General features: G+C 41.8%; 1 protein-coding gene across 1 annotated transcript in view; it reads left to right on the top strand.

The window, feature by feature from the left end:
* Ror1 (receptor tyrosine kinase like orphan receptor 1) overlaps window positions 1-17,191 on the top strand; it is a 143,742-nt gene that overhangs the window by 36,361 nt on the left and 90,190 nt on the right. Inside the window, exons 3-4 of the mRNA XM_041651151.1 lie at window positions 2,931-3,218; window positions 3,746-3,776. Coding sequence (XP_041507085.1) covers window positions 2,931-3,218; window positions 3,746-3,776 — 319 coding nt within the window. The remainder of the gene's footprint in view (window positions 1-2,930; window positions 3,219-3,745; window positions 3,777-17,191) is intronic.

Here is a 17,191-nt window from a genome sequence, read left to right as displayed (position 1 = left end):
TCTTCTAACAGCTTTGCCAGCTGGGACCTATTTGCTGCTTAGTTTTTACGTTAGCTGTAACAAGGTACAAAGAGCTTATGTCGCTTGCCCTAGGTTATATAGATAAGCTTGGGAGCAGAGAGAACACCTGAATATTCAAACCCAGCCAGGCAAATTTCAGAACCTAATGAATATTAGTTGCTAGGTTTATATGAGCGTTGTATGGTTTGCTTTTCCAAGTTTCTGTCTATAAAGAGCATAGAGTAATCCTTTGAGGCTGTTAAGCTATGGTACCTCACGGAGCTGTTAATTAGCCCTTCCTACCTTCTGGGCATCTATCAAACATCTTAGGAACATATGTGCCTATACTCAGGCAAAGTCGTACCCATGGGCCAAGGATGGGTGGATTGATAGATGCATAGCTCATAAGCAGGGTACAGAAACATGCTTCAAAATAGAGATCAGAGTATGCATATTAAAAAAGGTCTCTAACACAGTCCTTGATGAACTCCCAGTACCAAACCTCTAGCACAGTCCTTCATGGACTCCCAGTCCCAAGCCTCTAACACAGTCCTTCATGGACTCCCAGTACCAAACCTCTAGCACAGTCCTTGATGAACTCCCGGTCCCAAGCCTCTAACACAGTCCTTCATGGACTCCTAGTACCAAACCTCTAGCACAGTCCTTGATGGACTCCCGGTCCCAAGCCTCTAACACAGTCCTTCATGGACTCCCGGTCCCAAGCCTCTAACATAGTCCTTGATGGACTCCCGGTCCCAAGCCTCTAACACAGACCTTGATGGGCTCCCGGTCCCAAGCCTCTAACACAGTCCTTCATGGACTCCTGGTCCCAAGCCTCTAACACAGTCCTTGATGGGCTCCCAGTCCTGTTGGTGAGAGCACAACCACCTTGAGATGAGAAGTGTGCTCAGAGCAGCAGTGAAAGGTGAGCTTTGTCCTACCACAAATGTGATAAACGTCACTCACAGGGACAACATGGTCCTGTGAGACTGCAGAGACCAACAGTCTTCCTGTGCAAACTTAAAAACAATAATCATTTATTTTTATGAGTCTCTTTTATAAGCTTTGGGGGTAATTAAATTTGGGTAGTTAAATATCTCAAGAAACAAAAAGTTATTTCCCAATAAAATTCCATTAAACTCAAGAAATTTACTGGGTTCGGTGGTGTCCAGTATAGTAGCTACTGACCACATGCAGTAATTCAAATTTACAGGCTCAGCTAAAGGCAGGCGTCAAGTCACAACCAAGGTATACGGAGAGGTGGCTGGAACCTCGGGTGAGGGCCTAAGGAATCTCTCCACTTCCCAGACTTGAGCATCTCTTGTGTGTAATCATAGATGCTAGGATGGTAATGACTGTTCTATTCGGAGCACAGAATTCTACAAGAACCAGACAAGGAGAGATAGCAGAGAGAATATCTGTCAGGGAATAACCTATCCAAGGAAAAAAAAAAACAAAGAAAATTTCATATTGACAAATAGCAGTCTTCAACTATTGAACTTAATTTTGAAAAATAACATATTCTCTGTAACTGAATTTCACAACTAATATTTATTGTTTTCTAAACACCATTGAAAAGCAAAGTTAAATAGATTTCATTAAAAATTTTAATGTAACAAATCTCAAAAGCAGCCAGATGCAAATGTAATCACATGATAATTCTATTTATACGAAAGCCTGGCATCAGCAAAATTACTCCTATGATGATAGAAATCAGAACAGTGGTTGCCTGGGGGAGGGATGGGAGTCAAGGTTTGGGAGCTGCGAGCAACTACAAAGGATTCAGGAACAGTTTCTGAGGTGTTGATCTATCTGGATAGGACATTGGTTGCACAGGTGTATGCATATGTCAGTACTTGTGGGACCATTTGAGTTCAGTGCGTTACACGGAAAGCAAATTACATCTCGGTTAAAAATATGTGCTGAGCCGGGCCGTGGTGGCGCACGCCTTTAATCCCAGCACTCGGGAGGCAGAGGCAGGCGGATCTCTGTGAGTTCGAGACCAACCTGGTCTACAAGAGCTAGTTCCAGGACAGGCTCCAAAACCACAGAGAAACCCTGTCTCGAAAAACCAAAAAAAAAAAAAATTATGTGCTGAATTGATAACAGATGGACAGATTAGATAGGTAGGTGAAAGAAGAAGGATGGATGGATGAATGGATGGATGAACTGACAGATGGATGGGTGGATGGATGGATGGATGAATGGATGGATGGACAGATGGATGGATTAATGGATGAACAGGTAGATGGATGGATGGATGGATGGATGGACGGACGAATGGATGGCACAACCTAACTTGTTCTGGCTCCATGAATAATACTAAGAAAGTAACCATTGCCCCTTTTTCTGGTAGTGATCTGATCTCCATGAATCTTGTGCCACTAATAGGAAGGTTGGGGGTACACTTCCTGATTTGGTGTGGTGTGGAGATAATTGGGTTGCTCTTGCTTTTCCCTGTGTTTGATTCTTTTTCAAGGTGGGCAAACAAGAAGAATGTTTGTTAAAAATTGAGAGGTAAAAGGATTCTAAGTAAATTTCAATTTTACTGTCCCTTTGTCCTCATTTCCTCCTCTTCTTTGCTATATTATTATTTGCAACAAGAAACATGTATTAATTTATAATCTGTTTATAATCTGAAGTTCAAAAAGTCATCTTTCCTTGGCTGAGAGAGTATAGCTATCCATGAGTGCAATTCATGTGAATGCTTGGGTCTTCTATTCTGATCAGTCAACACGCTCCATCAGGTCCTGGGAGCTGTATCAGCAGCCATGGGATCTTAGTAAGTGCTGCCACCTCATTCCTTGCCTATGGCCATGTACTGATGTACCTCATTGTGACACTAGAGACATGCTGTAATATCCTGAATTTGCTTAAGGGTCCTCTTCAGCTCTGTGTCCCTCTCAATGCCTCTTTTTTCTTGTCCACAGATTCTTACTTAACCCTTGATGAACCGATGAACAACATCACCACATCCCTGGGGCAGACTGCCGAACTGCACTGCAAAGTGTCTGGGAATCCGCCTCCCACAATCCGCTGGTTCAAGAACGATGCTCCTGTCGTCCAGGAACCTCGCAGAATCTCCTTCCGGGCAACCAACTATGGCTCTCGGTTGCGGATCAGAAACCTCGATACCACAGACACTGGTTACTTCCAGTGTGTGGCAACAAATGGCAAGAAAGTGGTTTCCACCACTGGAGTCCTGTTTGTCAAGTTTGGTAAGCAGCCTTCAACTGGTTTGGCCAGAGTTCATTGTGCCAGGACAGCCAGAGTCCATAAGGGCACTTACTGAAACCCACAGCTAGTGCCATCGTATTTAATTTAGAAATAAGTAATCCACAGACCAGTAGGGCATTTCCATGGTCAGGTCAGGAGGAATAGAGGAGGCTGCTTCTCTCTGACCTCACTTCCCCTACTAGAAACCCCTGTGCCGTGTTGCTCTCAGTACAGGTAGTCCTCACCCTGAGGTGTTGGCAATGGCAATGCCTGCCCATATGCAGTCACTAAGCTATTATGGTCTTTGCACTTGTCTATGCAGTGTTCAGACCCTGTGCTGCGGGAGTGAGTCACATTCTCACCGGTATGCTGGGATTCAGGGATAGAGGTGGTTGGGGGGAACCGTAGTCAAAAGAGGGAATCCAAGAAAAATCAGTACAGGTGGGAGCATTAGTTGTCATTGGTGGATACACTCTTCCTCACCCTCCAGTTACCCAGACTGCGTCTTTTGTTGTTCTTGTTTCTTTAGGGCCTGCTCCTACTGCAAGTCCAGGATCCTCGTAAGTACTCTGCATCTCTAAGCTCTGCCATTTTGAAGCATTTCTGCGTAGGTTTCTGGGCAGAGGCAATGTTGTCCTGTGCACGAGCCAGAAGACTGTGTTTCCAGATGCCGCTGCCTTCGCTTTCTCTCTGATGTGCAGCCCCACAGGAGACCAGCCCTGGCAGTAATCTCTAGTCTGGCAATCAGGAATCCGACTGATCAAAGCAAACCTCTTCCTACATTTACTATTTTTAAATGAAGCTAACAGTTAGTGGCAACAGTGGATTTGGTCAAATCAAACAAAAAAATGATGGAGTGCTGGCTTAGGAACTTTTCCTCCCGCTACCAGGGTCTGTTTTACATTCTGCAAGCATTTCTGATGCTGTGAATTATTGCACAGGGCAACATTAGCTGATCACTTTATTTTTTATTCCTTCCAAAGAACTCAGCAGCCAAAGTTCTAACTCACAAAGTTAGATCTTGGATTGAGAGTCCCCTGGCAGTTAGATTCCTTCCAAATCCCTTGATAATGGAGTTTAAGGATTCCATTTCTGTAAATGATGCTATTGTTGATGCGTTTATTATTCTGGCAGAGGGATTCTCATCTTTCACTCTAGAAACATCTACTTGAGGAGGTATTTCTTTTTTACTCCTTATGTATATTTTTATTTGGAGAGAAAGACCCATTTATTCAAACTTTGCAGGGAAACACACACACGCACACACACATGCCTTACCTCTGTATTCTGTAGACTTAGGGGCTAGAATTCACCGGGTCTGCCGTAAGAGCCTCAGCAAGCCTGGCTTGGACCACACCAGTATGAAAAGTAACAGCCACTTAGCCTGCTCTAATCCCCTCTGCGCCTCTTAATTACAGAGGGAGGTATTTTAGGGCATTGGTGTGTACCTGGAGGCCCAGTGGCCCACAATCCCATTAATAAAATAGGTACTGGGTAAAAATAAACATTGGCCTTCAGCCACACTGCTCTGCTGTTTCATCAGCCAGTTAAAGGCAACTGTGAAAGAGTCTTTAAAATCACCCAGTGCTAATTGCCTTCTACCTACCGCCATCTAAAACATGGCTTGATCTCAGAGCAATCGTAAGTTCGGCCACTCAGCCTCGCATCTCTTGAAGCTAACGTCTCCTTTTTTTTAAAGCTGTCTCACTAATTCCATTGTATATGGAATTCTTTTGAAGTCTTATTTAAACAAAGATTAAAACTTTTGTTACATCCCCTAAAACCACTTCCCACACGGGTCCTTTATTTGTTCTTATTAACCCGTGTTTCTAATGTGGCTGGTAATCGGGTCACAGGCGGCTTTTGTGGTTCACTAACTTTCCTTTGCTGTGCAGCCCAAGGCTGTTGATGTTCTGTCTGCTGCTTTTGCCTAAGAAAGATAGTTCTTTGTAATCCCAGTGGTGTTAGATACTTACCTGTCCTCCTTTCTGTCCACATTGGCTTTTTCTTGATGGCCATCTTTCTGGTGAAGCCAGTATGTTGTGATTTAATTTTATACAGATAATCTAGCGACTTCGTGAGTATAGCTACCTGAAGAGGAGACTGAAGTTCATTAAAGATACCTACCCACAGCTAAAGGGATCTGCTGAGATTTGTGTTTCATGTTTGCTGTCTGAGCACCCACTGAGTTTAGGTGGCACACGGTATCGATAGCTGCCATCCTTGCTTGGGTCATTCATGTTGATTCGCCTAAAAATCTTCAACCCAAGTTGACACCTTCACAGGGCCTTTTCCAGCTCAAACTCATTTTGGCATTCTTCGTTGTCATTTTGATGATTTTATTTTCTTTCCGCGGGGTGTGCGAAGGTGTGTGTTGACACCAGAAGGCTATGTCCTCTTCCATCCGGCTCTGCTTTCTTCCCTTGAGGTCAGGATCTCTCGCTGAACCCAAAGCTAGGCTGGTGACCAGCAAGGCCCAACGATTCTCCTGCCTTCTTTACCCCTGCCCCCTTTACTGGGGTTGCAATCACTTACAACCATACCTGACATTTTCTGTGACTTCAGAAGATTTGAACTCAGGTCCTCATGCTTCTACAGCAAGTGCTGTTACCCACTGAGCCTTCTACCCAGCTCCACTATTCCTTTCCGAAAAACCCATAGCATTGTCTCCTTTCTTAACTACCAGTGCTTACTCTGTCACTAGGAGTTCCCAAAACTAACTCCCAGACAGTGTGGTAGTTCCGCCTGTGCCCTCAGAGTCCCCAGTGATCAGGCAAACCCAGGAGCAGTCAGAAAAACAGAATGGGAACTGTAGGGACATCACAGCATTAATGGCCTTCTTGGAAATTTGCTTTTTCCCATAAATAAAAGTCGCATGCTGTTTACAAGTTTACTTGTAAGTAGCTCAGTCAGAGTCACTGAAAGTAAAACCAAATGAGCATCTGAGGCACTGTCTGAACATCCAGAACCTCACAAGAGTGAGATGCAGGAGACAGAACCCAGGGGAAGCCAGGACTGGAGACCTCAGCCCAGGAGCCCTCCTCCAGTCAGAGGGACCAACCAATTCAGGTTTTCACAAAACAGCTTCGGGATGCTAAGGGTGACTTGAGGGTTTTCGATGGCTCTGTTTATAACCTCAAACTTTAGCGCTACTATATTTGCTAGTCTCTAGACCACCCCAAGCAGTTACAAGCCCTGGAGCAAAGGCACAGCTGAGGCTCATACTGTCAGAGGCAGTAAAAGGTATAAATGAGCCAGCATACCTGCCAAGTGATAATGCTCCATCTACCACATTGACAAATACTCCTTCACACCCCAAAATTAAAAAAAAAAATGTGTGAAAAATGGTTTTCTATAATTGAAAGGCCAGACTCTCAAAATTTACACTTTTAACACTATCTAGTACAAATGAGTATAATGCTCATGGGCTAGACACATATATAATGTGTATGATTTTATATGTTAGGTCTATAAAATTATTTTTCCTCATTGTCCCACATGGACTCGCCTCACATAGGGCTTAACTTTGGGGAATTTTATGTACCATGTTCAAACATAGACATGAGATCATATCTGAAAATTGTCATTATAGACTATGCTACTGATTTTATAATCTCATCATGCATGTTGGTCTTAAATGCACACATTGTCTCAACGTGTATAAATTAAAGAGTGTGGTCACATGCCCCTCATCAGTGGAGATGTAGGCAACTCTACAGTCATCAAGCAACTTTGTCATTATGTATCTAAGAGCAAATTTACAGACCTCTAGATAATGTAAGTCAGTCTCTTGAAATGACTTCTGATGGAATCAAGACACACAGAAAATTTTAAAAAATGCAAGAGGCTGCTGACAGCTTCACACAGCACATTTGTAATAAACATTTTAGGTGTCCGTTCTACATAACGATGAATGGTATATGTCCTCTATGACCTCTATGCATAGCTGAGACATTAGAGAAGTCTTATGCAGCTCTGGAAGCTAGAATTCTGATAGCAAGGCATCTGTAGGTTTGGCTCATCCTGAGCGTTGCAAGGAAAGCTTTCTGTATTCTCCTGGGACTCACCAGTACTTGCTGACATCCATCAGCTCATGGACATGTTACTTGAGTTTGGGCTTGAAGCTCCGTGGTGAACTGTTCAGTAGACAATTCTTAATATTGCAAAATCTTGCTCAGTCATGTGATACGCTGTTTCTCCAAAACATGAGAACTTTCACAAGTAATGATTAGGATCTAATGAGAAACCAAGATTATAGATGCTCTGATATTCAAAATGCTGTTTGCTGTGAAAAAAAAAATTACAGCCGCACAGAGAGGAAGCCTGTGGCCAGGTGACTGGTTTGTCTTTTCTCCTGCTGAAATGCTTCCGTCAGTGCTGTCCTCTCCATATGTAAGACAGCATCTCCTGCCCTGACAGAAGCCCAACACCCACAGACTGCCCATCACTGTCAACTTGGGTGGGGATGTGTTCCCTGGGACCAGAACCATGCTGATCTCATGAGAGACATTTAAGGTTCTGTTTATATGGGGCCAGCCTGGAGTGCTGAGTCTCAAGGCACAGAAGGGCCCACGTGGACTCCTTACTTTTATTAAATTCATTTCATAATTCTTTTCTTTTATAATGTGGGCACAGGGTGTGCTCAGACTTTCTCTGCCCCCTTCCTCTCTTTCTGCATAACCGTGTTGTTGATCACTTTAAAGTAAACACAACTCAGTGTTGGTATCGTCACGGTTGTGCAAACCTCGTTACTACCTCACAATACCCGTACTTCGGTGATAGGCTTATTTGACTTTAGCATAATAGTTTGGTGTCCAACCACATTATAGCATCCAGTACTTCGTTGCTTTTATGAGTGAATGGTATTCCACTACGTAGTTAGATCACATTTCGTTTATTTTTTATTGGTGGACACGTGGGTTACTTCTGATTTTTGCCTGTTCAGCATAAAGCCATGTGCAGGGTTTTGTTTTGTTTTCAGGGGATGTGGTGTGTGTTTTCAGCTTCTTGGGTATGTACCCGAAAGTGTTATTCTGGGAGCATATGAAGATTGTGTGTTTAAACTTTTGCAGAATGGCAAAGCTGTTTTCTAAAGGAGCTGCACAATTTTATATTAACAAACAAACAACGACAAAAAGGCAAAAGGATTTTAATTTCTCCACATGTTCTCTGACACTAATTTATGGTCTAAAATTTGTATCTGTCTATCTATAGATTATTTGTTGATCTATCATCTACCTATTTCTATCTATTCATCTATCTATCTATCATTTATCTATCTATCTGTCTGTCTACTATCTACTTCAGCCATCCTGGTGTCCACGGTCCTTGACAGAACTTTAGTTTTCATTTTCCTAGAACTAATGGTATTGAGTATCTTTTTTTATGTACTTAATGGACATTTATTATGTCCATTTATTAATTTATGTATCTTTGGGAAATGTCTCTTTAAAAATTCTTTGTAAATAGTTTGATAATTTAATCTTTTTATTCTTTGCCTACAAGGATTCTCCATATAGTCTACATATATATTCTTCTCAGATATAGGATTTCAGATGTCCCTGTCATTCTCTGCATTATCCTTACCTTTACTTCGTAGTGTTTTTTAGAGTACATTTAAAAAATGACAAGGTATAGTCCACTCTCAGATTTGGTCATTTACACTTTTGAGAAAACATTGCCTAACACAAGCTCCCAATTTTTTTCTTCTATCTTTCCTTCTTATGGTGTTAGTTCATAACTTCAGGTCTTACATTTAGATTTTGGTTTGTTTTGAGATGACTCTTGCATATGGTACGAGGAGTATAGAGTCATTCTCCATATTTATTCCAACAGTGCCAGTATCATTTTCTTACTAAAAAGACAATCTTTACCCTTTGTGCTCTTTAAATCTGTTGCCCATAAATATATGAGCTTATTTCTGTGATTTTACCCATTGATCTGTGCTTCTTGCCTGTGTCAGTCTTATGGAATATGCTTTACTACAGTTTTCATGGCATTTGTAGGGAGTTTTGAAGTCAGGAAATGAGTTCTTTGTACCAATCAGTGTTTCATTGGATAACAGAAACAGTAGAACATATGTAGATAGATGGTTGGTTGATTGATTGATTGATTGATTTGTAGATAGATAGATAGATAGATAGAAAGATATTACAGAAAATTGACTTATGTGAACATGTGGCAAGTTCACAATCTCTGAAGTAGAGTACTAAGATGAGCTCGAGCCATAGGGCGCTCCTCTTGCTGCAATCCTTAGGTAGGAAACCTCAGTTCTGCTCTTCCAGGCCCTGAAACTGACTGGGTCAGGCTCATCCAAATACCAAGGACCCCTCCAAAGTCAATCAGCAAGTCCTGTCAGAGCAACAGCTAGTCTAGGGTCTAAGTGAGTAGTTAGGAACCAGACCTTGACAACATGACAAATAACAATTGGCCATCGCATCTTCAGTGTTGTTCTTTGTTCAAGACTTTTCCTATGTTCTGGGTCCTTTACACTTCTAGGTGTATCTTAAAATTAGTTTTATTAATAGTTATGAAAATCATGTGGGGTTTTGAAAAATACATTGACTATCAATCTTTAAATTGATTTGGAGAGTATTCCCCTCTAAACAGTGTTAAATCTTCTGTTCTCTGTACATGGGTATATCATTTTATTTATTTAATTACCCTACATAGTTTTTTTTAGACTTTGTTGTACAAATCTAGCTCCCTTTGTAGAAAAATTATATTTCTTCATATTTAATTATTTTAATATTAGTACTATGGCATTGGTTTCATTTTTAGATTATTTATTCTAGTCTATAGTTCATTTCTATAAACTCATCCTATGTCCTATAGACTTAATGAGCTACAGACATGACCTTGATCCTTAGCTCTAGTGTGTCTGTGTATGTGCCTCTGTATCTGTGTCTCTATGTGTCTGTGTGTCTGTGTGTCCATCTGTATGTGTTTATATCTGTGTGCATGAGTGTGTGTGTGCCTCTGTGTGTGTGTGTTTATTCCCCACGACTCTTTATCTATAGGATGATGTTATCTGCAGTGTCAGATTCTTGAGGTTCTTCCTCCTCATCATGGATGCTTTTTATCTCTATTTCCCACCCATCGGCCCTAGCTGGACTTAACCATGCAGTGTGGAGTAGAAGTGGTGAGAGGGCAGATCCTCCATTGAATTTTATGCCAGCTATGGGTTTTACACAGATGCCCTGTATTGGGTTGAGGAAAAGTTGCCTCATTATTCCTCTTTTCATGTGTGGTTTTCATTATGTGAAGATATTGAGCTTTGACAAATAATTTCTCTGTCTTCATTGAGATGATCATGGAATTCTGTTAGTTCTTCTTAGTGTGGTGTATTACATTGACTGATCAAACTGTCATTCATAGAACATATTCTACAATATGAAGGTCCCTTATGTATATTACTGGATTCCATTTGCTTACATTCTTTTAAAATATTTAAATTATTTAACATATATATATATATAATATATTATTTATATATTGGGCCTGGAGAGATGGCTCAGAGGTTTAGAGCACTGGCCATTCTTCCAGAGGTCCTGAGTTCAATTCCAGCAACTACATGATGGCTCACAACCATCTATAATAATAAATAAGCAAATCTTAAAAATACATATTTTGAGGCAAGTACAAATGGAAGTCAGAGAACAGTTTACAGGAGTCAGTGTCCTTCTTCCTCCACATGGGTCCTGGGAATCACATTCCTTTTCCTACTGAGCCATCTCATCTACCCCTTTCGTTTTGTTTGCTGTCATTTTATTGGGGGTTTTGCTTTCTATGTTTATAAAGGGTATTAATCTCTAGCTTTCTTGTGATATCTTGGCATAGTTCTGATCGAAGCTTAATACAAAGCTCTTCAAATGAATTAGGAAGCATTTTTCTTGTTTGGCAATCCTACAAGGGAATTCTGTTTATTCATGCAGATGCTGATATAATTCACCCTGAAATTCACTTGAAAAGTTTTAAAGTTACTAGTTCAACTTCTTCACTTATTATGCATATATTCTTTTCTTCCTAGTCGGTTTGGATAGTCTGTGTCTTCCATGAAGTTTGTTCATTCTGTTCAGATTTTCCAGGTTGTTGGCATATAGTTATTCACGTTATCATTCCCATGTTGTTCTTTTCATTTCTGTGACATTAGAAAATGGCATCTTTCATTTCATTCTTGATTTTAGTAGCTTGTACCATTTTTTCAGTCAGAGTAGCTAGCCAAGCATTGGTTGATCTTTTTTTTAAAAAAAAAAAAACAAAACAAAACAAAAACTAAATAATTCAAATGATGTAACACGACTGTTCTGGATATCAGCTTGCCTCCCTTGTGACATGGCTGTGTGGTGTCATTCTCATTTGTTCAGAGACTTTCCTGGACTGAGTGTATACAGACTTTATTTTCCATCAGTACAAGCACATAAGTCAGTACACTGTGAGCATGCTCTTTTGGTGAGTAGCCAGAGGGATCCTTAAAGCAGGGATTCTGCTACTGTTAGCCAAGGGTCCCCATGAGTGCATGGGGCCTGCTGCCTCCGGTACTCCAGCAGCTAACATTTGGGCCGTTGCTTCATGTTCTGCTATTGTAGGGCCTCCCAAAGTGCCAGAAGGAAGAAACAGGAGTTTGTTTTACTGGTCATACACAGCTTCTCTCATGCAAGTACCCTTTCTCCCTATATCAGAGGGTTTAGAGGCTAGTGGACATCTCTTTGCTTCGACACCTTTCAGCTTTGTGGCCCCACTCTCGTTTCTCCCAGATGGGATTGCTACAGGCAAATGTGATCACTTTTTTCTCAACCAGTGTCATGTGACCAGGACTTCATCACTGTGAAACTTGCATGGCTGGTCAAATGAAGACAAGCTTGTGAGCCGGACTTTCCAGAGTGTCCAGCAAATCAAGTCATGTCAGGTGTCAGGAGATGAGACTTCGGGGGTGTTCAAGACCAACTCTGCCTTCCCCAGTGACTGCCATTTCACAAGGTGGAGGTTAGGCTTTGGGGACATTCAAGACCCATTCTGCCTTCCCCAGCGACTGCCACTTCACAAGGCTATAAAGAATGTTGGAGAAGAGACCAGGGCAAGTTATACCATGGGACTCTTTGGCTAAACAAAGCTCAGCTTTCGTGGCTTCTGTCTACCCTCTCCTAACACGAGCGACCCTGGTGTGGCACTCACCATACGCTCGGCCTTCTCTGCGTTGAAGGTGTGTGTGCTTCTTTTCTTTCATCCTCTGGGGTCTTGTTCAGTTCTGTGTGTTCAAAGGCTGTGCTATCTGAAAAGTATTCATCATAGTTAGGGCTTCCATTGCTGTGATAAAACACCATGGGCAAAAGCAGCTTGGGAACGAAAGGGTTCATTTAGCTTACAACTCCCGGGTCACACTCCATCACTGATAGGCATTGGGGCTGGAGCTCAAAGGCAGGAAGGAACCTGGGGACAAGGGCTGAAGCAGAGATCATGGAGGAGTGTTGCTCACTGGCTTGTCCCATTACTTGTTCAGCCTCCTTTCTTATACAACTTAGAGTCTCCTACTTAGGAGTGGCGCGATAATAATTAGTCCTCCTATACTAATTATTAATCAAGGAAATATCTCAAAGAAGCAGGTTTTTCAATTGAGGTTTCCTCTTCTAAAATGTCTCCATCTTGTGTCAAGTTGACAAAAAGTTAACCAACACAGTATCTATGTCACCAGGATGTTGAAGATTAGATTAATTAACAAAATGCTTCATGTCAGAGCCTGGCGCGCTTTAGGAGCTGAATAACGCTAGCTAATGTTATCATTGTCATCACTCCTGTTTGAACAAAGTCAGCGTCCTCCTGTGGACAATCTGCCCTGCCATGACCCCCAGCCGAAGACCTTGAAACCTTTATTTCCTTTTCTCTCATCAGCTTTTGGCTGACATCCCCTTCAATGAAAAAAAAAAAAAAAGAGGCAATTAGCTTTTACTGATTTTTTCCCCCTCTCCTTTTATGTGTTTCCAAGTCCCAGGCATAGAGAAAAAGTAAAGCTGGGTGTGCTGGCCCACCCCAGGAAGTGATAATATAGCTTTCAACTCTAGATAAACTCAAGGAGATCTTTCAACACAGCTACTCAGGCAGTTGGGAGATGTGACGTCCTGTGGAGAGGAGACCAGGAAGTCACTCAGCAGCTGGGCCAGACCACAGAGGGACACCATTCCAGTGAAGCCGGCTAGCCATGGTGTCCTCATCAAAAGCATCTTAGACTTTGCATTCCTCAGAGCAAGGACAGATGGTTGGAATGTGGGCAGATTAGACAAGAAGGTTGTCCAATCCCAGGGGACAGGCCCAAGAGTACAGAAGGTTGAGAAGCCACCCTCTTAGGTCACAGCCCACCCTTGTCACTCAGCAGCCTCTCCTGTATGAACAGGGTGTGGAAAGCTCCCATTCAAAGGACACTTGGAGCGATCACCTACCTCTGTGTGCTGGACACATCCAAAAAGAGAAAAACCCTTGCCTTCCAGCCAGGCAGATGTTTTCTGGAAGCTCGGCTTTGAGCTTCTTGCTCCTTGCATTAGCTGTGTCAGCAAGTGTGTGTTAAGCTGGGTAGTAGACAGCTCTGTGTTTCTAGCACACTCCTAGGGCTTGCTGGTGCCACTGGCTCACACACTTTGAGATGTGTTTGAGTTCTAGCCTTTCTGTGTCACTAGCCAGTGACCTTAGGCAAAGAGCTTACCTTCTCTGGCACTGAGTTTCTATTTTGCTCACTGAAGAGCTTGGGCTCCATGTCTCCTAAGGTTTCTTCCAACTGAATTTGATACCTAATTGAAACTCAGTGTATTATTTCCTCCATTATTATAAAACCTCGTCAAGATTCTGAGTTTCGCACTGTCAGCTCCTACGCTCTTCTTCTCCACTCTGGGATGTTAGTAGTTCTCTTTTCTGTCATGAACATACATCCTGTCTATTCCAAGCAAAACCCTATTCAGTTATATTGAGTCAGTAAGAAAATAATGGCCCCTAAGAGCAGACCCTGAGATTCTGAAGAGACTGCTAGTAGAGGAGGATAAAAACAGGAAACTACTAGAAATTTGCTTCCTGAGACTCTCTGACTATACTTGGAAGCTGGAGTAGACACCAAGCTCCATTCTATGCCTGGGATAGACACGGAGCTCTGCTCTGTTCCAGGGAGGTGGGTAGATATGGAGCTCTGCTCTGTGCCGGGGATAGACACGGAGCTCTGCCCTATGCTAGGGATAGAAACACGAAGCTCCGCGCTGTGCTAGACACCTGCATAAAGGCATCTGTATTGAAACTTCAAAAGCACAAACGTTCTTGTTGCTAAGACAAAAATACCTGTCAAAAAGCAACTTAAAGGAGAAAGGGTTTATTCTGGCTTACAATTTGAGGGACTGTAGTCCGCCATGGCTGTGGAGGTGTGATGCCAGGATCCTGAGGTGGGCGATCACATTCAGTTGGCAGCCAAACAGAAAAGAGACCTGAATGCTGGTGTTCAACTCGCTTTTTCCTTTTTGTGTAGTCCCGGATGCCAGCCCATGGGAGAATACCTCTTATTTTCAGGGTGAATCTTCCCTCCTCCGTTAGACCTGGGAAACACCGTCGTGGACACATCCAGAGGTGTGTTTCCATGACAATTCTAAATTATAGTCAAGAGGACAAGATTAACTACCTTACTTGGCCTCATTGAAATCTAAAGACAGACATTAGCCATTCTCACTGTACAGATACAAAAGGGGATTACAGAGCTCACGCTGGTGCATCCCCTCCCCTTGTTGAAGGAAGTAATCAAGAATACATGCAAGAACTACATATTTGGTCATCTTAAGCATTTCATGGCTAAAAGAGCTTACAAGGCTATGATGATTTATATTCATGAAGCAATTTTAATGCAGGCAAGGAGGTGGACTCTAGGAATAGCAGGAAATAAATGTACAATAGAAGTTGCTCAGAGATCCTAGTGAGAGCATTTTGTCCTATACCCTTTCTTGGCAGGTCTCAAACTTCATTGGCATAGATGTGAAAAACATGAATTCTGAGAAAGCCAAAGCCGGTTCATCGCTGAGGCCTCTTGTAGAGACCAGTTCACAGATGTTCATGCCCAGCTTTATAGCAGACCTTAACCGAAACTCCAAGACTTCCCTGAAGCTACATGAAAATCATAAATCTATTCCTTCTTACTAAAGATTATCAATCACCTAATACCTCTTACCCTAAACCACTCACCGTACAGAGTAGCATTCCTATGATAAATATAGATACTAAAATAAAGTTCGTTACTTTATCTTTACTCCATAGTGACTGCCAATGATCACTGCTTCCAAAGTATAAATTGCAGTAGGTCAGGCCAACTGAGGTTACCCAACACTGTTGGCCTCGCTTTTATATAAATTGGGAACCTGCTCTTAGAACTTGGAAAACAGTACAGTAACACAAATGCAAATTCTTGCCATTGGTGTTAGAAGTGCCCCAGGAATAATTTATTAGTTATCATGAGTCATTTCATCAGCCACCTAAAGAGCAGACCTAATATTGCCAATTTCCAATGGCCCTACCCACCACTTATTTTCTAAAAATGTAAATTAGACTTTTCAAGAATACCTTAAAGCCACACATACACATATATAGTACATGATACTTGATATAGCTGTGTATTAAAAGGTGGCTGATGACTGACACACAAGAGCTCTACATAATTCCTAGCATGTTTCTGACCCCAATGGCAAGAATTTGCATTGGAGTCACTTTACTGTTTTATATGCCCTACATTCTTTTTTGTAACTCTTCAGTGTCCAATGTATATTTTATAATGACAACACACCTTTTGATGCTAAATTTTTATCAGAAATAATTGCTACCATTGGCTTTAATAAGATTAGCTATTAAAAACACAGATCTGCCCAATGGTGGTGGCACACTCCTTTAATCCCCGTACTCGGGAAACAGAGACAAATGGATTTCTGTAAGTTCGAAGCTAGCCTTGTCTACAGCCAGTGTTGTTACACAAATAAACCCTGTCTCAAAACAAAACAAAACAAAAACACCGATCAATTCACTTTAAATACAAAGTTTTCTAGTAACTAATAAAACTGCTTTATCATTTTTTGTGTTGATTTGACTTTGAACCACAATTTATTAGTTTCAACTACATCTATCCAAATTAAGTAAATGTGCTAAATCTTTTTTTTTTTTGAGACAGGGTTTCTCTGTGGTTTTTGGAGCCTGTCCTGGAACTAGCTCTTGTAGACCAGGCTGGTCTCGAACTCACAGAGATCCGCCTGCCTCTGCCTCCCGAATGCTGGGATTAAAGGCGTGCGCCACCACCACCCGGCCAAATGTGCTAAATCTTAAAGCAATTTAGTACCATTTATATCAAAATCAGAGATATAGTGCAAAAATTGAAAAGCAGTACTCAATTTATTGATATCAATAAATCATTCTTCAAAATTTTTCTTGTAGTTTTTGTAGCCAGTTCGCAAAGTACTGTCAGTTACAGTAAATATCTGCAGAATAATTCCCACTAAATATGCAAATTCAGCAACTGTAGATGTGTATTGCAAAAAGCCACAGTAGAACATACCTTCTGCACCTGCTTTGCTAGACCACAGTGAGTTTCCCCTTCCATGGAATCTGTGAGGTCAGCTGGTCATACACAGTGTGGTAGCCGTGACAGTGTATTACAGGGTGGTAACAGCGAGAACCTGTGCCATTTTTTTGCCCTTGACTCTTGAGTCTTTGGTGGCACACATTGGAATCAGCACTATGGTTAATCTTTGTAAACCTCTTCCGTGACTAGTCAGCAAGCCCTGGTGATGAGCAGGGCCGTTGTCTGTGCTTTCTCGCCACACCAAGAAACACTGGCAGTGATTCCTCTTGCTCACATATCTGAAAGGGTTGGAGCAGCTCTATCCTACCATGTTTTCTAAAAATCAGCTTCAGAAAACTTGAGCACAGATATTTTCTTTTTTTTCATGTTTTTCCTTTATTGAAAATAGATTCT

The sequence above is a fragment of the Microtus oregoni genome, unplaced genomic scaffold (assembly GCF_018167655.1).
Source record: "Microtus oregoni isolate MIOR12 unplaced genomic scaffold, Mior012 000005F_ref0000423, whole genome shotgun sequence".
In the NCBI taxonomy this organism is placed as follows: Eukaryota; Metazoa; Chordata; class Mammalia; order Rodentia; family Cricetidae; genus Microtus; species Microtus oregoni.
This window is presented reverse-complemented; position numbering and strand designations above follow the sequence as displayed.